The sequence below is a fragment of the Erpetoichthys calabaricus genome, chromosome 3 (assembly GCF_900747795.2).
Source record: "Erpetoichthys calabaricus chromosome 3, fErpCal1.3, whole genome shotgun sequence".
Lineage (NCBI taxonomy): Eukaryota > Metazoa > Chordata > Cladistia > Polypteriformes > Polypteridae > Erpetoichthys > Erpetoichthys calabaricus.
The window spans coordinates 44,906,441-44,929,533 of NC_041396.2; the positions used below are offsets into that span (position 1 = coordinate 44,906,441).

At 37.7% G+C, this 23,093-nt stretch overlaps 1 protein-coding gene across 5 annotated transcripts in view; it reads left to right on the forward strand.

Moving 5' to 3' along the window:
- The window catches only part of atp2b4 (ATPase plasma membrane Ca2+ transporting 4), a 276,706-nt gene extending 253,816 nt beyond the window's left edge, over positions 1-22,890 (forward strand). For 2 of the 5 annotated variants that reach the window (XM_051924554.1, XM_051924553.1), the window contains 3 exons: positions 2,114-2,296; positions 8,164-8,401; positions 14,664-14,784. In XM_051924554.1, coding sequence (XP_051780514.1) covers positions 2,114-2,296; positions 8,164-8,401; positions 14,664-14,668 — 426 coding nt within the window. In that variant the 3' untranslated portion in view covers positions 14,669-14,784. Of the gene's footprint in view, positions 1-2,113; positions 2,297-8,163; positions 8,402-14,663 lie in introns of all 5 variants that reach the window. The other 3 variants (XM_028796714.2, XM_051924552.1, XM_051924555.1) reach the window with 2 other exon arrangements.
- Positions 22,891-23,093: the final 203 nt, after the last annotated feature.

Genomic DNA, 23,093 nt, shown 5'->3' on the forward strand with positions numbered 1-23,093 from the left:
GGGTGACCACACAGGAACAGTAGCATTGCTTTGACGCTGGGTGCCGCCAGTCTGCAAAACCGAGCGGAGAACTTGCGTATGCCAAGGTATGAGGTACCGTGGAAATGTGCGTGGCTTTACGCCAAGTTTAGGTTTTATACATCGCGATTTGAGCGTGGAAACGTTCGTACGCAACATTTCTGTGCATACGCACCGTTTATACATGAGGCCCTAGCTCCCTATAACCCTAAATCGAGCCAAATAAATGTACCCTTTGGCACATGCAGGGTTAAGGACCCATTGACACTTGAGCAATGAAAATTTCCAGCCTTTTAATGGCTTTTTGCAAGCATTTTTCCAATGTTTTTTTGTTTTTTTTATGTGTTTTTCAGATGTTTTTCAACTGTTTTAAAGCATTTTTCCAATATTTTCAAGGAAGCCTTTTGCAGGGAAAATATGCTTGACATGATTTCCATTTTGAAGGTGGTGAGGTGTTGTTGTGTTGCAAGGTGATTGTTGTGTTTCCATAGTATTTTATATCACTTACTTTTAATCCAGACAATCACAATAGTGAAGAAAAAGCGTTGTCAGCATTGTGAGTGCGCATATTACGTTCCCCCTATTCCTTGGCAAAGGGAGTTGAGAGGACAATTCTCTACTCCCTATAAAGTAGCAAGCATCCTGAAAAATTCCAGGATTACACAAGGGTGTCATGATACGTCGAAAAAAAAATCATTGTATTAGCTCACAAAAAATTGCCAGCTGCTATCAGTGCAATTTAATTTGATTGTCTTGTAAACTAGTGAGAAAGGAGTTATCGTACACAGCAGTAATCAACTCAGTTCATATATGTTTATTCATGTATGTAAATTTAATCTGCTCATGTTAGGATCACTGGGATCCAGTGATTATCAGAGCAACACTGGGTGTAAGGCAAGAAGCGCACGGAGTACACACTTCCAGGACTCAGTCACATAGCCTAGCAGAAAAGAATGGGCTACTTGCAGTCCAGCAATCAAAAGGTATAATTAAAGTATCAGTTTAGTTTTAATTCATTTATTTGGTAAAGATATTTTGAAACAGTTTGATGTGGTGGCGCACTGGCCAATGTTCACCTGGGGGTTTTGATTTGGAATGGGGTGGATGAGATACGCCCGGAGTTCCTCAAGGCTCTGGATGTTGTAGGACTGTCTTGGTTGACACGCCTCTGCAACATCGCATGGACATCAGGGACAGTGCCTCTGGATTGGCAGACCGGGGTGGTAGTCCCCCTCTTTAAGAAGGGGGATCGGAGGGTGTGTTCTAACTACAGAGGGATCACACTCCTCAGCCTCCCTGGAAAAGTCTATTCAGGGGTCCTGGAGAGGAGGGTCCGTCGGATAGTCGAGCCTCGGATTCAGGAGGAACAGTGTGGTTTTCGTCCTGGTCGCAGAACAGTGGACCAGATCTATACCCTTAGCAGGGTCCTGGAGGGTGCATGGGAGTTTGCCCAACCAGTCTACATGTGTTATGTGGACTTGGAAAAGGCATTCGACCGTGTCCCTCGGGGAATCCTGTGGGGGGTACTCCGAGAGTATGGGGTACCGGCCCCCCTGATAAGGGCTGTTCGGTCCAGATCGGTGCCAGAGCCTGGTCCGCATTGCCGGCAGTAAGTTGAACCCGTTTCCAGTGAGAGTTGGACTCCGCCAGGGCTGCCCTTTGTCACCGATTCTGTTCATAACTTTTATGGACAGAATTTCTAGACGCAGCCAGGGCGTTGAGGGGGTCCGGTTTGGTGGGCTCAGGATTGGGTCACTGCTTTTTGCAGATGATGTTGTCCTGTTTGCTTCATCAGGCCGTGATCTTCAGCTCTCTCTGGATCGGTTCGCAGCCAAGTGTGAAGCGGCTGGGATGAGAATCAGCACCTCCAAATTCGAGACCATGGTCCTCAGCCGGAAAAGGGTGGAGTGCCCTCTCAGGGTTGGTAGCGAGATCCTGCCCCAAGTGGAGGAGTTCAAGTATCTCGGGGTCTTGTTCAGATGGATTTTTTAGGCAAATTTTAACCATATTAAATAATTACTACATACAAGTCAATTTTTCAGAAAAAACCTACAATAATAATAAAAATACCTAAAACTACCCTTTCTTGCATTAGTTGATCTCAGCAATCCCAACACATCGACTGAAGTTCTTGAAAGAGGCAGGTCATGGCATTACAAAGGAAGAAATACACAAGGATGACTTGCCTGAAGGGGTAGATGAAATTGACCATGCAGAGATGGAACTTCGCCGTGGCCAGATCCTCTGGTTCAGAGGGCTCAACCGCATCCAGACTCAGGTAAGCCACTTTGAACCTTTTTTTAAGGTGTTAATTCCTAAGTTTTGAGGTACTGTATATTTTAGTGTGCCTTTTTATTATCAGGATAAATTGCATGGATCATACAACTTTGCAGATATCTTTGTATATTTTTATTTTTACTGTAAGGCTTAATTCCGTGAAATGTCTGGTTTTGCTACTCTATATTCTAAATAGAAATATATAATTATAAATACAGTTTCAGTTCTTCTGAAGACCACAAGGATGTTTCAGAAATGCACAATGAAAATGAAATGTTTACTACACTCTTTATTCACAGGTGGAACTGATCAGTCAATGTCTTTCGGAAGTTTTGCAAAAAGTTCTTAAGATTAGTAGCTGGAAGTACAGTTTTCACCTTGTTTTTCACTGTAATTAGAGAGATTAAAAGATTCAAAGTTATATCATTATTGTTGTTTATTCATCATCAATGAAAGCAGTAAATGATGTAAATCCTATCTTGCTTGAGCACTCCAGCGTTGGTTCATGGTTGCAAATATTTTCCTGAGAAGTAGAGATCTTTTTACTATGTAGAGAATCCTCGAAAATTTTAGAAACATTTTCCTAGAATTGTAATACCATTTACAGATCATGTGGAAGCACATCAATATATCTTAGCAACATGACTATACCATAAAAGGAGATTATGTACTCCTGTCAATAATTTCTTCATGTGTTTTTAAAATGGCTTTTCTAATTTCATTTACTATATTTGTCATCCATGAGCTCATTTGTGAAATGGTGCAACATTTTCCCTAGCATTACTGTAAATCAAGAGTCAAGGGAAAAAACAAACTAGGGTGGCGATTAATAACAGACCTTAATCCACACTTTCTGAAAGATCCTATGACTTAACAAGTGTGTACCCTAACTGTAGAGAATGGAGGATGGCCAACATCAAAATAGATGCTGGTGGACTATACAAATGCTTCAATGTTATAATCTTGCCTTGGTTGGGGTACTTTTTTAATTTATGGTTTTCAACATATTCATGATAGCTGTGTTGTAATAAATGCTTTATTATTATATAAATACTTTATTACTGGTGTTTCACTTGTTTTCTACCCGTCTGGCTATCATCTACTGTGTTTTAGGTTGTCTGTGCAGCAAGATAAATAAGGTTAAAGAGGACTGTAATGTGTGTGCTTGTGCTGCTGGTGTATGAACATTAAATGTACAGTTAATAGCAGCCTTCTTGCGTGTTAAAGGTACACACTACTAATTAAACACCCGAACACATGCTTATAAAATACATATTTTTACACTTTATGTGGGCCTTATTTTCCCAAACATCATCCTTTTAATGACAGTGTGTCAAGAGTAAATAGTGCAAATCCATCATGTTTAATAAGGGAATTGTTTAGTCAATGTGTTAGTGGAAATGAGACGGGGTGGGCAAAAATAGGTTTACAGTTGTGAGTATGCGGAACGCAGAGTTTATTGTTGTATTATTATTTATTTACTAATTATTGTATTTATTTGTCTTCAAAGAACTCTTTGCAAATGTGTGCTTGAGTGTAGCAAGCAGAGTACAAGAATGTGTAAATAATGAAGGCCCACAATTTGAGCACTTACAAGATTGTACTTAAGTGCACTGTGCCATTGTGACATTCTTTTAAGTTAATAAAGCTATTGTGATAATCATAACCTGCATCTTTTTCCATATGAACAACTGTAAATCTACTTTTGTCCATCCCTATGTATATACAGCTAGGGGCCACGTCTTCCCTGTGTCCCTCAGCCCTAACATAGTCCCAAAACACACAACAGCACAAAGGAAAACACCACCACAAAACACTCTTCTTTCTCCTCCACTCTTCCAAGGTAGCTTCGTCCTCCTCCTCCTGATTTTGGCGCCCGGATTGGTGACTTTCGGCTCCTTTTATAGCCCACCCAGAAGTGCTGCAGGTTTTGTTGACCTACTTCTGGTTGCACCTCCGGGTGTGGCTGTGTTCCCGCCCAGACAGGCTCGTTAGGCCGTGCAGCTCCCCCTGGTGGTGAATGAGCTCTGGTGTTTCAAAACATTGGCCCTGATGCAACCCAGGGGGGCTGCCACCAAGTGTTCCGGGAGACGTAGTGTGCATCCCATGGCTGCTCCCCCGGATCCAGTGTCAAAGGGGCGTCCCGACCAGGCATGGATCCCAGCCATCTGCCACTATATATATATATATATATATATATATATATATATATATATATATATATATATATATATATATATATATGTATGTATATATATATATATATATATATGTATGTATATATGTATATATATATATATATGTATGTATTAGGGCTGGGAATCGATTAAAAAAATGAACTAATTGCATTTAACATTAAAACAAGTAATCATAAAATAAGCATTTCAATCATGAAGTAAATGCACACTGAGTCACAAAAAAAAAATGTTGAATCAACACAAAGAAATTAAAAAATGTAATGGCAGTGCTTAAACTTAAACAATGAACAGAAATTAAATCCAGGCACGTAAAGCTTTTAGAGACTTACCCAAGAAGAGTCGAAGCTCTAATTGTTGCCAAAGGGGCTTCTACAAATTATGGTTCTGAATGTTTATATGAATGAGAAATTTCAATTTTTGATATTTAATACATTTGCAAACCTTTCTAAAAACATATTTTCATTTTGTTATTATGGATTATTGAGTGTAGATCATTTGGCAGAAATGGATCATTTATCTATTTAAAATGAAATCTACAACATAATACAGTGTACTGTACAGGAACTGAAGGGGTCTGAATACTTTTTGAATCCATTCTATGTAGCTCTTTTTAATTACATTAACTTTACACAGATCTAACAGATAATTTGTTGTCAGATGTTTATTAGTATGAAACCTCAGTATAACTTTGATAGAACAATATACTTTACAAATATTAAACTGTAATAGAGTTCATTTATTACATAACTATGCAAATAATACATTTTATTAATTAAAACTGCACAATGCATTTGTTTTTCTTGTACTTAGATGTTTACTACAATTAAACCCCATGAACAGTATATATTTAGTAGGTATTATCAGTATAACTGAATTACATGCTAACTAGAAAGATATTTTAGTAGATACTTCTAAACATAATATAATATGATACTTCTGCTATTTTTATTGAACTGTTTCTGATGTGTTTTATTAATTTTAAACTTATTATGGTCTCATATATAAATTTGAATGGAATCTGTTACCAAAATAAAGTGACAAATTTGACAAAGATGTGCTGAGCTTATCCTAACTCTACTGTTTTCTTGTGAGCTCTGTGATATAGGGCTACGTGATCTGCCAGTACAGACCAGTGACATAGCGTGATTACAGAAGTGTCATTCTAATTTCAAATGGGGCCCCACTGCATTAAGGGATGAACCTTGAGGATGCCCTCCTGTGGTATTCAGAACCCTGATGAAAGAATTCCTGTTACTCTTCCGCTGTCATGGCTAAACCTTTTACCAGTAATACTTGCAACAGTCATGTCTTTAGATTTTTGTCCAAGCCTAGAAAGCAAATTTCAGCTTACCCTAAAGTGCATTTTTTTCAGGAAGCCGTATGTGTATGTTTACACCCTATAATAAATGTTCAAGGTTGGCACAAGTTGCAAATGCCTTTTAGCATAACTAGTTTAAAAAAGAATATTTGCACCAGGAAAAAAGAGCAAAGTTAATATATGATACTGCTATTTTGTAATATTATTGTGAAATAAAGCTTATAAAGGACTAGGTTTTAATTAAATTTTAATTTGAATTTGTTTTCCCCTTCTTAGGCAGAAATACTTGTCAAAATGCATTTTTGTGTCCTTCAGTAGATACCTTGTATTCACTTGGTGCTCTGCATTGAATTTTCTCAAAGGAGTTCTCACATTGTTTTTTTTTTAACATTGCATTTGTTCCCTGTAACCACATTTTGGTGTTCCACAGTCAACTGGGATTTTATTTTGCATTGACTTTGTTTTTCTCTGACAGCATACATTAGTGTAAACTTCATTTACAGGTTTTTAATTTTCTTTCTAAATATGTATTTCTTTTTGCATTTGTTACCAATTTTTATAGCCTTTTGTCTGCTCATTTTTTCACCAGCAAAACTGAATCACTCATGATTACTAAACGTAATTCATGTTAACATTTCATGTGTATGTTAAGTAATGGTATAACCACAGAAGTAACTGCTCTTTGCATATTAAATTCTTTGTTTTGGTTCTTACCTGTTTTCTTAGCATCAAAACCATTCTGTGCCTTTTTTTCACTGCACAAAATTCACCTTCCATGAGAAAAACTCAGTTTTGTTTTTAATTAAATTGTGTTTTAAACTTTTTATTTAATCCAATCCTTTACCAAGCATGAGAGCCCAGTATTTATAAGAGAATGTTAGACTATAATCCCAAAGGGTCCCTCAATGACAATCATTTGTTATTTTTTCCTTTATTATTTTAAAAATGGACGCATTCCCTCTCTTTTATTCTAGTCAAACCCTTTTGGCACCAGAAGGAACCTCTCATAGTTTTAAGTAAATTCACACATTACCTAGTGTGACAAACATTCTTCCGTTTGCTAAAGATCTCTCCTGCAAGCCTTTAGATTCTTCCTCAGCTGTATTTTCTTTAAACCATTTCACATTTGGCCAGAGTACTGTTTCATCACATTTTTTTACTTAGGTTAGATTTTTAGCATATTAGATTATTCTAAGGCGGCACGGTGGCGCAGTGGGTAGCGCTGCTGCCTCGCAGTTGGGTGATCTGGGGACCTGGGTTCGCTTCCCGGGTCCTCCCTGCGTGGAGTTTGCATGTTCTCCCCGTGTCTGCGTGGGTTTCCTCCGGGCGCTCCGGTTTCCTCCCACAGTCCAAAGACATGCAGGTTAGGTGCATTGGCGATTCTAAATTGGCCCTAGTGTGTGCTTGGTGTGTGGGTGTGTTTGTGTGTGTCCTGCGGTGGGTTGGCACCCTGCCCAGGATTGTTTCCTGCCTTGTGCCCTGTGTTGGCTGGGATTGGCTCCAGCAGACCCCCGTGACCCTGTGTTCGGATTCAGCGGGTTGGAAAATGGATGGATAGATGGATTATTCTAATGCTTATTGATTTGTTCATTTGGTATTAAAATTATGTTGTTTTTTTTAGTTTATCACTTGGCATGTGAGTTGATAGTTGATTTTTATATCTTAATCTGCGTTCCCTATTAGACTGATTCCCTTTCATTATTTCTGCCAAATCCTGCATTTGTTATGATCATCTCCATTTTTATCATTTGGTCTTTAAACCCTGATGACTTCTCGCTTAAAACTATCTAAGTCAATGTCTTCTTTTTATTTAATCCAGCTTCCCCCCTGAACTGTCAGACATTCTTATCCATTTATTTATGTCAGCCATTCATTTGTTATTAGAATGATACCCCTGTGTTTTTATGTAAGCCAATTCTCCATTTGGCACAACCTGCTCTGTTTTTGTTTATTTTATGTAAATAAGTTATTTTGTTGGCATACATGCCATTCATTACACTTTACCCTCTTATGATGAGAATGACAAGATGCTTATGTTCCAGAACATTCCTTCAACAGTTGTGCATGTAAGAAAATGTTATCATTACTGCTATATTATACAGTAAGGCTAATGTGACCAAATCATACCAAAGCATTTAACCAATTCCTGTTAATCAGCCTATAATTACATGTGTAACTGTATATGCTGATTGCGGCTTTCCTGTGCAAATTTTCCACCTCTGTATCCTTTTGCCCTCCTCTTTGTTGCTAACACATGGGCCTAATGGTAACCTTTCTTATTTATTCTCTCACTCTTTGATTCTCTGCCACTATAGCAGCTCTTCTCTCTCTCTTATTCTTTGGTTCTTGCAGATGGACGTCGTATATACATTCCAGACGGGCGCAACAGCAGTTCCGGGGGCTCTGCGCAGGCAGCCCTCAGTGGTCAGCCAGCACCACGATGTAAAAACTGTTTCTAGCCCAACCCATGTAGCGATTTCCTCTTCCTCCTTGTCTGCCAATTCTACTGCTGCCACCGCTAGCGCTGCTGCTGGCTCTGCTGCCACACCACCTGCTGCCACCGCCGTTGCTTCCTCGTCGACTGCAGGCAGTGAGTGTGCGGTCTCTCTACCAACCAAAACTGCATGACCTAATCAGCATAACAGTGATAATACTGAGGATAATAACCACTTTTCTCTTACTTAGCAAGGCTGCCTGCATCTTGATTTATATGTCACTCTTTCTTCTCTCTCATGTTCTCTCATGCTCTGCCATGCCATGCTGCTTTTTGTTTTGTGGGATTGTTCCTTTTTTCTTTACCAACAAGAGTGCATGAAGCAGGGGTGATGGTGGCCTCTAAAACTCTTCATGGTTCAATACTTGCCTGTATTTTGAATCTTAGGCCAGTTCTCACACTTCAGCTCCTCCACTTTCCATCTTTCGCTGCACTTGCACTCCCATATTACCTGACTTTTTCTCTGCTAACTAAGTTTTGTCATGTTTGCTTAACCTAATACCAGACAGTCAAATTACTCATAGGCACAGAAGAATGGGATCCTAGCCGCTGACTTGGCTATCCAAAGGGCACAGAAAGAAATATGAAGTGGTCACATCACAATATCATTGTACTAAAATTGAGCTGTTAGAGCTCTTTAAATGTGTCACAGTTAATGTCCACTGCAGGAGTGCAGTCTGAACATTCGTCTGCAGCTGATGTTTTAAATGCTCAGTGTTCTTGTTTTGTGTATTTCTGGATAATTAAGTTGACATTCATATATTTAGATTTAGCTGTAAGGGACAATTCTCACAATGTACTACTAAGGCAATTTGTTTCTGCATCAATAGAGTTCAGTTAAACTGTACCTTAAACATTCTTAATTATTTGCTGTAAATGAAATAAAATACTTTTCTTAAAATACCTTATATGTTTAGGGCCATATAATAATATATTTCATCTTTCTCCACTGTCTTCCATAACAATGAGCACCTCTATACTCTTAAAAATAAAGGTGCCAAAGCAGTTCTTGAGATTGATGCCATAGGGGATGAATTTTTGAAGGTTCCAGCAAGAACCTTTATATATTTAGATCTGTAACAGTTTCCATAAATAACCATGAATAGATAACAAATTTATTTTAAAATACCAATGGGTTCGTGATTTTAAAATGACTCTTGCTACAAACAATAATAGAGGCAAAGTTCAGATATCTTTGATCTGTAAGTATCCTGGTAGGTAGCCTACTATACCATCCCAGAAATAAAAGGGTCTTTGTTAAGTAATTGCTCTCGTACGAGGAACCACATAGATCAGTAAAGTGCCATTTTCTAATCATTAATCTTAGTATATGGAGTGCATGGAATGAAGCAGAAACCAAGACCAGGATCAAAGAATAGAAGTAAAGCTGATTATTGTCAAACATTACTCCAGTATTCTTTCTTCTGAGCCTGAGAAATTCTCCACCAAAATCAAAAATGAGAACAGTATCTGTACTGCCACATAAGAATTGTAATCAGCCCTCCATAACTGGCAGTCATAATTGTCCATAACTAAGAAGTGTGAGCACAGACCTCCACAGATTTAGAATGCTATCATAGTCACACTAGTTCATCGCACCTAATGAGAACTCTTCAACAAACTCGTACTGTCAAGAGTTTTCTTCTCAATTAATTTTCTCCCATAATTTCATACCTTAGCTCATGCCAGCTTATTGATGTCTTCCCTTTAGAGGTTGGATATTTTGCCCATGTTCATCATGCCTTCTTTCAGGGAATTTATTTTCCTGCTGCAGTCCAAAAATATTCGATTAGGTTTGTTAGAGTTGAGGTGTGTATGTGAGCAGGCCTCAAGTTGGAGAGGTCAACCAAACCTCCTTGGTTCTTACCTTGCATGTTTCCTGCTGGGAAAAAGTCTGACTTTTCATGCAATTGTAGAGCAAAACGCTGGATCATAGAATGGACCTATGATTGGACTGAAGATATGCCAACATTAATGAAATAATTTACAGTTATTTTTTTAATGAGACTATGCAGTTAATTATCAGCATGCAGGAAAAATATAAGCAGGTACTGTAGGACTTTAATTTCACACACCACAACTTACAGAATTGCCAGGGACAGAGGGTGTTAAGCACACCTAATTAGAGACTGTTACTGAAGAATGATTTAATGAATCAACCTTAGTTTGCAAATCTCACACAGATTGCTATCTATTCCACGCCAGTACCTTCACTGATTTTCAATCCCCATCTCAAATGATGTGTATGTTGGGTTAATTGATGATTTTGATTTTTTGATTTTGTCCTAGTGAGTGAGTATGCATGTTTCCTTGAGTAAGCCCTACAATGGACTGTTATCCAACCCAGGTGTCCCTTCCTTTCTTTAAGCCCAAAGATGTCAGGACAGACTCCGGCCCTTCTGCACCATCCTGTTGAATTAAGGAGGTCTGGTGTTGTGATGCCTTTCACAGAAACATGTGCAGATTCTGTGACTTTCTTCAGAGTAGACTCCACCATGGTGTGCATATTTTGTTTCACCTGTACTTTACGACATAAATAGATAAAAGTACAGACAAGCGTATATTTATAAACTGCCCTGATTCTTTTCCTTTGTTTTCCTTAATTGATAAAGAGCTTTAAAACTCAGCTGCAGCAGAAACAAAAAACAGCAAATGCTTTGGCATTCCTTTATTCCAGCCATGACACAATATTTGAAATTAATGGTATACCTATCCACCACTTGTAAATTCCTAAGTATAGCAATCTGAAGATCAAATCAAACAGAATATGTAAAATTAATATAAAGTAAACAATTACACTTTGTTGCAAGGCTGACTATAACATTCTCTGTCTGGTATTTGGTTTTCCAAGGGTGGCAACAGCTCTGTGAAGAAAGCTGCATGTAATGTGAATTATATCTGCAGGTGCCTGCTCACGTTCCTTTTTTGAAATCAGCACTGACCTTTCTCATTGCACTTACTTCTTACTCTGTCTGTGAACAGCTCACGCATCGGAGCCTCCTTTTACTATACCTGTGATGCTCCTCATAATTGGAAAGACAGTTCCTCCCAAACTTTTCTGTCTCTATCTTCTTCTCTCTCATTAAGTTTGTATTTCTCTTGAACTGTGTCCTTTGTTTTTTGTAGTTAGGCAGGATATGGTCATAATAAACATGTGATTAAGCATTGTCTGAATGACATTCAACCTCCACCTTCCCAGTGTATATATACCAAACATGTTTAAGAGGCTATACACATAGATGCAGTTGAGGATCTTCAGTAGTTGTGTTGAGGGGGAGCTTTCTTTGTAAAAATGATCAGTATTGACTCCTGGATCTGTTAGAGTTGTGGTGCAAGCAGTACAAATGGGGTAATCATTGTGTGTTCCATTCCACAGTGACATCAGAGACAGAGAGTGGTAATTCAATAGTGGGAAGACAGAAAAAATTGATGCAAGCTAATTCACCTCAAAATTTAAATTTTGCCTCTGCACATTCAAAAAAAAGCTAGTTAACACTCATACATTCTCAATCCAGGAGTTCTAAGTCTTGTACAGTACATAAAAGCAAACTTGTATCTGTGTTTTGTTTCTCCTGGTTGAAAGTCTATTCACTGGGCATCGTATTCAAATGTCTCATTTAGCCGTCAGGAAAAGAAATGTAAGTTTGGGAACTAGAGTTGCAGCATAAAATCTGTCTGTCTGTCTGTCTGTCTGTCTGTCTGTCTGTCTGTCTGTCTGTCTGTCTGTCTGTCTGTCTGTCTGTCTGTCTGTCTGTCTAGCTATCTAGCTAGCTAGGCCAGATGAGTTTCAAGGAGCACAGAGACTACAGAGCATTGCTGTACTTAATTCTGCCTATTTTATGCAACACACGTTTTCAGACTCGCTTTATTCTATTCTTATGAGCTGAAATTATAAAAATGAAAGTTTAACAATTCAAAAAGCTAATAAGACCATCATAAACAAAATGAACACAGAAAAGTGGCTAAAAGTAATAAAACACAAAGCAGTCACTAAGGAAGCTACTGTTTGTATAAATGTGGCTGACACATAGAAGCGGTGCTTTCTTGCTAGAAGTATGTTCCAACTCTGTTAATTGAAATGTGTACATTGTAACCGTCATGCAAATCATGTCTTGGTTAAACTGTTATATTGTCACACTTAAGGTAGTAAAAATACAGAAATCATTATCTTCATCTTTAATTATGAGATAATAGGATGAGCTGCCAAAGGCCACAGAAGGCATGCTTCTTCAAGGCCTGTTCACCTAGTTTCAACTAAAAATTAGTTTTGACACCTCTGTCTGCTACTTGAATTGATTTTGATCTCTTCTGAGTGCCAGTGGATAAAGTTAAGTTTGTTTCTGTCTGCTGCAGTACCAACCAGTGTTTTGTTTCCATGATGTTTTGTTGAAGGTTCCTAGTGAAAGTCAAGCAAAAAGACACCTTTTATTGGTTAACTAAAAAGATTACAATATGCAAGCTTTCGAGGTAACTCAGGCCCCTTCTTCAGGCAAGATGAAACTAAATATGAAATTCCCTTCAGCATGATTTGTTCCCATTGCACATGTGAAACCTAAGCTCACCTTCTAATGCTATAAATAAATTTGTTACTACCTGTACCATCATGACCAGCATGTGCCTGAAGTTATGTATTTAGATAATAATTGTAACTGTTTTTTCTTGCTTTTGATACATTTAAAATGCAACCACCTGTTTGAGGGTGTTTTGAAGGCATAAAAAAAACTTTAAGCAAGATTACCAAAAAGAACAATTTGCACCAAAGTAATTTCTCCAATATATACTATATGTCCAAGAATGCAAGTATTCATCATTTACCTATAATATAACCAATTAGTAAGTAACACCTCTTTTAAATGTCTTGCTTGTAATGAAATGTAATAGCTGGAACCAGGCTATCAGCCTTGCTCTGCATCCTGGTCCCTGCTTCATGGTGTCTACTGCTAAGTGGAAAAGCAGCCTGTAATTCATACCCAAAACAAACATTAACATTTCTGCCTTTGGCTTTAAAATTAGACCACTTCTCAGTCTTTCTGGCTGCATGGCAGAAGGTTGAGACTCCTTTATGTGTACCTCATGGTCCTATTGGCGATAGGACTGCTGCCTTAAGAACACAAAGCTAGCTTAATATGTCTCCTTCTAAATTAGCCCATGCATACTTTCCCAGATTTAGTGAAGGTGTCTGTTCACTCAGGTTTCACACAATGTACAGTTGCTCAACTCATCCTGGCTTATGTCTCTTTCTGTGTCTTTCTCGGTATTCAACAGATGGCTATAAGATTCTACTATGTAGTGTCTTTGTGGTCTAAATTCTTCATTCAACCCTAATTCTAACACCCTTGTTCTTTTCACATCTATCTATCTATCTATCTATCTATCTATCTATCTATCTATCTATCTATCTATCTATCTATCTATCTATCTATCTATCTATCTATCTATCTATCTATCTATCTATCTATCTATCTATCTATCTATCTATCTATCTGTCTATCTATCTATCTATCTTTAACATCTTTCTCTGTTTTTGACTTTATCTGCCTGTCTTAGTGTCTGTTTTCATTAATTGTCAATGTGTAGAGTTTTTACAATTAAAGGAATTCTAGAATTGCTATTATTACAGTTTTCTACTGGGAAAGCTCTTCGGGCATGCAGGCTTTTTCCTGGAATTGATCCATCAGTGAAAAATCATACAGATGAAAGCCTTTAGAAACTGCCTTTCAAGCTTCGTTTCCACTTCATGTCATGCATGGCCTGCATTGTGTGATGTGATATTTGTGTCATGGGATGGGATGTTATCTGAATATAGCTGTCTTATTTTACAATGAATGTTTTTGGTGTTTTGTTTTCCAATCCCTATGACTGTTCTTATTTATGTATCCGTTTTGCTTTTTTTTTTTCTTGTTTTGGTTTATTTCTGTAATGACCTAAGATTTCCATTTTTCATTTGATCTGCCTAATTTGTTTAGGTTGTGGAGATTGTTCGCTGTTTTTCTTCCAGCATTGTAAGAGACACGCAAGCAAAAAAAAGACATTGGTGTATAAATAATGTATATTTATACATACTGTATATATATATATATATATATATATATATATATATATACTGTATATATAAATAATAAAGGAGATTAAATTAAAAAAAAATCTGAATCTCAAAGCTAACATCTCTCACACCAGTCATTTTATTGATTTATTCTTCCAGATTTATCCATAACATCCTACTGTCTGGTCTGCTTCACCATGCCAGCCAAAGATAGAGTGAGAAAAGTATTTAATGCAAAGTCCATGCCACCTATCTAACTTTGTTTTTTTTTTTCTTTTTTGTTTTTCCTCTGCTCTAAAATCATCTCCTATTCAGATTAAAGTTGTGAATGCATTCCGTAGCTCCCTCTATGAAGGCCTGGAGAAGCCAGAATCGAGAAGCTCCATACATAACTTCATGTCCCATCCTGAATTTGGTCCCCCAGCAGAAGATGAACCACGAATCCCCACTATTCAGGAAAGCCACATTGAGCTTGAGGGTCTCTCACATCCTCCTAAAGGAAAAGGGGTTTCAGGGAAACCTTCCCCCAACCGCAACAACAATGCACTGGACATAGTCGCTGCCCCAGCTGGGGCCTCCCCTTCACCTGGGAGCCCACTTCACAGCCTGGAGACCTCTGTCTGATGACCCTTGGACATTGACCCACAAAAATAATTGAGTGTTGACATGAACCTGCTGAAGCCCAGGGTGCACCGGTGGAGGCGTGTGCCTACCGGTGTGCAAGGCTGGGTGTGTTCTACACACTCTGTGTACCTTGCATGCAAGCAAAAAAAAAAAAAAAAAACAAAAAAAAAAAGAAAAAAGGGCATCCGTTGGAAAAGGAGAGCTTAGAGTTGCTCTGACTTCAATTACTGTCTATTTATCTGTCTGTCTGTCTGTCTCACTGTCTAGACTGTTTACCATGGTATGAACACTTGGGGCATTTGATTTTTTTTTTAATGAGTTCAATGACCAAGACGTTCAAAGAACACATGAAAGAAAATGCCCATCTACAACACAAAGAGTATGCTGGTAAATCACTACGTGGTGCGTGAACATTGTGAACATTGACGCAAAGTAAGAAAAAAATGTGTTTGCCAAGTGAGTGAAGAGCTGTGCACTTTGTGAATGCCTGCATTGTTTGATTTCAAACACTCACTTCTGAGAAAGGTAGGTTTTTCATAACTGGTTTGCTCCAAGAAACTGGACAATCTTGCTGTTTTTTTTCTTGTTTTGTTTTCTCTCCTTTTCTCATTCTTTTTTTACAGATTTTAAATTGCTTGCTCACTTTTTTATTATATTTAATGTTTCTGACAACTTAAAAAAAAGTGTGGGCAAAAGACAGTGAGAACATTAATGGAGCTTTACAGACTCTCCACATAGGCCCAGGTTATGTGTTGGGTAAAAACAAGAAAACAAACCCAATATGTCCCACTGTGTATAAGTTGTGGTCACCGCCTGACGGTCTGAGGACAACATTGAAGAAGCGATACAACTATTACCCTTAACCAATCAAATCTTTTGGGGGGGGTGGGCCTTGGGGAGGGTGCTGCTTGGTATGGTCTCTTTGCCAGTGTCTGCAGTGATTAAAAACAAAACAAAGCCTTGAGATTTTGATTTGCTTCAGACAGCATCTATTCATTGTCAACTGTCAGCTTTTGTTTAGTGTTATTTTCCTTCTTGTTTTTTAATAGTTTAGATTGGACCATTGAGATATGCATTGGGGTGATGGAGGGAACGATTTTTTTTTTTGTTTTTATACAAGGGTACAAGAAAAAGAATCTATATTCATCTTGATAAAGTGCACAATATCATAAGCTTATAATTATGTTGTATTTGGATTACATTGGAAGAACATTTCTGTACACAATTTCAAGACATGTTAACTGCTGATGAGAATTGCTCCTTAGCATTTCTAAAGGCTGCAAAATGCTATGTACTCAGAATGATTCTCTCCTTGCTCCTTTTTCTCTGTCCTGATGGCATTTTTTCCTTGTGAAGTCACATAACTTGTTCAATTCCACACTTCCTGGAAACTGCTAATTGCAATGAGTGAGTTCAGCAGATCCATTTTGCATCATTTTTTTTTTTCTCTTTTTTTCTTTTTTGGTTAGTTCAGCACCGAAGTTAAAGATGTGTACATTTTAATAACAGTAAATGGAAAATAAATTAATAAACAAAAATATACACACATGAAAATATGCAACTGTAAGTATCTTCTCAATCCAATTCCTTCTCTAAAACGGATATGTCCTGGTGTGATTAAGACTTACAAATAACAATGAAATGTGGGTTCTGGCAGAATGGGCTGTGTGGCTGTTTGCTTTAATGAATAACCCACTAGTGTGTTATTAAATGCTACACATACGACAGCATTCTGTTACATCATTTAGCATCGTGCTGCCCTTTGATACTTTTGGACTCCAATGAGAAAAGGTCCTTAATAATCAATTATCTGAATGCAGCTTCACACTAAGCCTAAACATATGTGTATGTATTTGTCATTCTTCCTTTAAAGCTAATTTTTATTGTTGCATACCTAAACACATGCGCACACACTCACGCACTGGATGTACAAAATACACTCACACTTTTTTAAGTAATCTATTTTGTTCCTTTTCCCTTAATTTTACCTAATTAAAACTAACAGAATGTTTGTTTCAAGTTATTTTTAGTTTAATATATGAGTACAATGTATACATATATTATGTACATGTATATACAGTATATTAATATATTTTTATAGCTTAATATAGATATGAAAGTTATATCTAAAGCGCTTTTAAATGGTAGATGACCAATCTACAGGATGTTCTCCATAGACACCGATAGTAGAGGAAAGTGGAACGGCTGTATTTTACATTCGGTATGTTATGTCACCGTTGAAGAATGACAAAAAATGACAGGTGACTGCAATGCCACCTGCCATGAAGAGTTTGTCACATACTGTAATTTCTAGATTTTAGCCCAGAATTGTCCTACGCAGACACAGATACATATAGTGTTATACAGTATATACACTAAAACTAAAAAGTAACTTGAATCAAATAGCCAATGCTTGTTAGCATTATTTTATCCATGTTCAAAATTATTTCATTAAAGCACATATTTGTGTGAAATAATTTTTACGATTATTCAAAAACCAAAAAGTTTCCTAAAAGCAAATGTATAAGTATGTAATTTACCTTCAGTAGTGAAAAGTATTTAGCATGTTTGGTTAATTTCTATAAGGTAATACTCAGTATATTATCTCCTAGATATTTTGTGTTCAATTAGATAATAGTGTACTTTTAAAATGACAGAACAAATGTAATGTCCTCGTTATCTGAGTGGCTGTTTGGGTGTCCCCTGTGATGAATTAGCGGCCCATCCAGGGTAGGCTCCAGCCTTGCGTCCGTTGCTGCTAGGACAGACTTTGCCTCTCTGTGCTCCTGAAGTAGTTAACACAGGTCACAAACTGAATTCATAGAAACATAATAAAGCAGTCATTAAATTGCATCTGTTTTTTAACCATGTTAGGCAAATACAAGCTCATCCCTATGATGCTCAATAATGAGAAAAAGATTGAATTCATGAATAATGTCTTTTCTCAATTCATTAAATCTGTATGTCTACTCTGTGCAAAAGATTAGGGATGGGTAACGATTTGCTCATATATTTAACAAAGCCATATTAATAACAAGACCTTGCATTTTGACGGGCATTGGATTAAGGTCTTCTGAAGAGCTGACTCTGTCCGTCAGACTGTAATGGTGTTTAAGCTAAGACACACTAAGTATTTTTGTTGATATGACCTTATCACAGCCTTACCGCATGACTCAAAGTCTCGTTTTCTCTAGCAACCTTTAGAATGGTTTCCTTCAGCACAGAGCTGTCATTCAGAAATCTTCATAGTTTTTTACACGGATTTTTTAATTTCCTTTTATACGTTGGGTCATTGGTTAATATTAGGCAGAAACGGACAACTATTTGTTCTCAGAAAGGAGCTTTTGAAATATATTTTTTTCTATACATATATTTTTTCTATATTGTTTAGATTTGTTTTCTACCTGGGTGATAGAACAACGCGCTTAACTAACTGAGAAAGAGTAATGGTGCTTTACAGTAAAAGTAGAATTATGAAAATGTGGAAGAAAAAAGTTTGTCATGAAATAGACCCCGTAGAATACAGTAAATACAAAACCAGGAAAGTTTTTTTGTTTGAAAGCACCATGGTTCTCGTCTAACTGCCATATACGTATGTCTGGAAGTCTGGCAATGGGGCAAATAGGAAGTGAAGTGATTACCTGCTAAATGACTGCCAGATTGCCTTTTATAGTTCAAACCTGTATTAGAAAATGGGGAGGGGGTTCTTTAAAAAATAAAAAGAGAAAGAAATGGTTAGAAATGTCTGAAACATGCGAGAGAAAAAAACACTGCCATTGTGATGCCAGCTGGATGGGAAAAGTTTCATTGGGACGTTTTGTTTCTCCTCCAGTTAGGAGCTGTCCAAATTTCAGAAATCCCTTTTCCTGCTTTTTGTTTTCTAATAATTATGCTGACCTGGTGAGTCGTGACTTTAGGCCTTATTCATATTTCATATGCGCCTTTCGTATTGATACTTTTTTCTCTGACATTTACACCCAAAGGTGGCAAATCTTTTTCTTGTACATAAATGGACAGTATGTAATTAAGTTAATCAAAAAACTGGACCAAACAAGCATAGCATTTTAATATATACTCAGTAAAATGGTATCCTAATTTATTGTCTAGCTTGAAGGATATGGCTGCTAGTCTTGTTTCATCTAATCCCTCCTGGTTGTTGTTTTCCAGGTGTCTGTGTAATCTTAAAATATCTGAAGTTTACATAACCTTTTTTTCTCTTTTTTTAAATGAGTGCCTGCGAAGGCAGTAATTTGTAAACCCCTTGAATGTAGGCCTTAATGCCAAACTGAGACCTGCTCCTGAATGCACTAGAAATGATCAGTGTCGAAAAGCTCTGCCATAAAAAGTCAGTTGACAAAAACTTTGTGGTTTCTTAATAGAGACTTTTTTAACTGGGGGGTCGTGGGGGTGGGAATTTTTTTGTAAGCCACGTTTGCTTTACTAAAATTTAGATAGAGTGAAATAAAAGAATGCATGTTTCAAAATCATTTCTGACAACAGTTTAAATCATTTCATTCAGTGGGGTGGAGATTTCTTATTATTGTTGTTATTGTTAAATGATTACTTTTCTAATTTTCAATCAGCAAAAAAAAGGAAGACAATTAAACCAAAGCCATTGCTTCACTTTCTGGTTGCCCTATGGACTTCTCAAAAATGTAACTGTCATGTAATTACTTTTATTGCACATATGAATAATAACATGTATATTGTAAAGAAAAAAGGAGAATACAACAAAAAAAAAAACCTTGTGCAATATGTTTAATATATGCTGTCATTAAAGGTGGCTAAATTTAACTTCAGTCTCCTGGAGGAACTTAGGGTGTCAAACTGACTAACACCCCAAGACAAAAACTGTTTCGCTGTATTTACGAATTAGCTGAAGTTAAATTTGATGTTTCTTTGGGTTCATAAGCCCTTTTTTTTCTTTAAGTGGGGAGATGAAAATCTGGAAATTCAGTAATTAGTATAATATAAGCACTGGTATTATTTTTGTATAAAAATATGACTGAATTATACATATGTGGTATGCATGACTTATAAACATTTTGGTGGTTCGAAGCAATATGTACTTTTTCTGCGTAGCCAAACTCTTGCATACAGTACTTCATTTACTTGCATTCTGGTGGTTTGTGGGTGGGGGGATAAGAGAAAAAAAACTGTTCAGTATCTGTGTTTAGTGTTCTGCATGTTTAAATATGGAATGAATCAACCAAAATGTTTGACTGACTTTCAGAATTCCCGACATGCTACACACACGAGCACACACACACGCACGCGCACACACTCGCACGCACTCACGAGCACACGCACGTGTTCCAGACACACACACACACACAGACTCACCCACACTTGTGTGTTCAGTCCCAACGGCTAACGCATGCACTGTCCGGAGGCTGGCAATTCCTAATGATTAAAAAGACATGAAAAACACACCAATGTCCTTCATGGGGTTTCCATACCGAGAGCTTACTGGGTGGCGACACGGTAGCACTCTGCATCTGTAAAGCCAAAATGGTGTGGGTGCCTTCAAACTCCTGTATAAAACAAGCTGAAAAGGGGAAAGAAGCGACCCTTCCGAAAAAATAAAAACAATCAAATAAGGCGGAATGTATTTGCATTCGATTAATTTCTGTCGTTTAGAAGGGGTTCAGCATTTTGGCGATAACCTAAGCATGACTACGTTGCAATCCCAATATCGTGCGCTCTTTAAAAACATGTGGGGAAGACAAAACACTTGTCCTAAACCTTCATGTTCCAAGGCCGCGATTAGTAGTCGTAGGCAGTAAACAGGTTAATACCGACCTTTACCATCATATCCATCCATCAAGTTCAAAATAAAAATAATTGTCAGCTTCAACTCAAGGTCACCGGCAGCCTGCGCTTATCCAGGCACAGCATAGGCGCCCGTCCTGAATGGGGATGCCTTTCAATGGCAATGATCCATGCAGCAGAAGTGTGACAACAGTCCTCCTCGGGAATCCCTCACGGTGACTTTCTTAGTTTCCGTTATATGACCTTACCGCATACGTTATCTCTGTGTTTGTACAAGTGTGGCCGTCACTGGGATACTATTATCTTGTAGACTCTTCTAGCTTTTTAGTATCCCCCATTTATGTAAAAAAAAAAGTCTATTGGCTGCCCTTTGTTTTTTGCAAGTATTCGCGTAAATATATACCTCATTTACATGCATGTATTCTTAAAATCGCTTTCGTATCAGCTGTTAAACGTTTTCCCTTTTAAGGACCGTATCGTTAAAACAAGTTCCCAGTAGATAGATAACGAGTCACAATAGGATGGATCGATTAAAGTGTTAATTTAAAAGCTTGCATTATACCCTCTTAAAATATTGGATCCCTAATAGCATTTTTACTGCATGCGTGGTTCCTGGTAGACCTTCTGCTTCACAGGACCATTTTATTCTTTGAAGGGTTCTCTGAATATTTAGGCATTAAAAATGTTCCTAATATGTGGACGAAACAGAAATATTTATAGCAGTCGATCTACTAACAGATCAAGGACACACGAACGTATTATGTGTTCTTGTGTGCGGCGAGGGTTATTTTAAAAATCACGAAGCCGTTGATACTTCACAGATCTAGTATCTGACATTTAGGTTTGTTAATGGAATTCACCACTTTTTGCACCCTTAATTTTAAGAGTAGTGAGTTTACTAGCTATCTGTCTAGGCATCAAAATATACATCGAGAGTTTCCACAAATTAAGACTTTTTTTTTAAATAGTCGTCATTCCGAGAGACCTGCTAAAGCTGTTGTCACCTCTAAGCAGAGTGTTCTTCTTGGCTGTCACCGCCGTGTCATTTTCCAAAACCGAAGAAGCACTCGTTACTGAAACATTACCAGCCAGAAGCTGCAGTGCGCTGGAGTGGAAATCTTCCTAAAGCTTTTAAGAATCTGCGATGCCGTGTTTTTGTGTAATTCACTGGGTGATTTTGCGCAAGTTTCGGTACACCTTACATTATTAACATCAGAAGTAATCCCGACGTGCTGAACCGCGTGTCCTTGTCGAGGTCAGGGGTACAGTTACCTTTCATTTATAGGCCATTCCGTAGTCCAACGATTGCCTTTTTCAGCTTCTCTTTATATTAATACTTTGAGGTTCAATTTACCTCAACGAATTGGATTGCTTGACAAGTATTCGACGTTATTGTGTTACTGCTTTTTATTATTATCATTATTATTATTATTACGCATAAAGTCACTCATATAGTGTTATGTTTTCTGATTAAACGATGAAAAGCCGTCCATCACAAACGACTTAAGCCAGCAATATTCAAAAATAGGGAGACATCAGATTACGAAGAGATGATACCAAAAATGCCATTTTCAACGAGAGAGGGCCCACGCGGTTAATATTCCTGAAATATTCGGATAAGCTCCGTTTACTTTGGGCTCCGCCAGACGGAGTACCGCCGCACCGCAAGTCGCGATCACCGCGTTTCAAACGCGCTCCGTTTTCCGTACTCTGAGGGGTCGCTTCGCCCGAGTCCCTTTGCAGCTGGAAACCCCCCATCAGCCTTCCAGTCGGTGCTTGCGTGAAGCCTGTACATCTGTAAAAGGTTCACCCCTGTTCTGTAAACACAAAGAGTCACTCCAGTTTGCTTTTAAAACTATGCAACAGATCTACCGGAGACTCTGAACCTTGTCTGTGTGTTTGTCTCTCTCTTGCTCTGTCTCTCAGTGGAATGTGGTTGTTTCCTTGTTTCTTTTTAATTTATTTCTAATACAAGTGTGCTCCTTTTCCTATTTGTAATATTTGACGGTGTGGAATGCATTGTTCTCTTTGTCCTGTCGTTTAATCATTCTGAAAAAAAAAGTAAAGAAATGCCACATTCGATTGGGATGGTAAACAAATTCACGCACACATTATATAAAATAAAGCCATTGGGGTTGGAATTGTCTGATGTTTCACGCCTCCCTTTATTTCATCCTTTTGCATGTGCAGTACGCTCATTTAGTTTCCTGTTCTTTAGGTTTAGAAACTACGCTGAATGTTAGAGGGTTATTTTCGGGAGAACACTGTTCTTCTTATTCTTTACAATCATATTATGCACATTTTATTAAGAAAGAAGAAATAATTACTCATCATCATCTAAAATTAGTG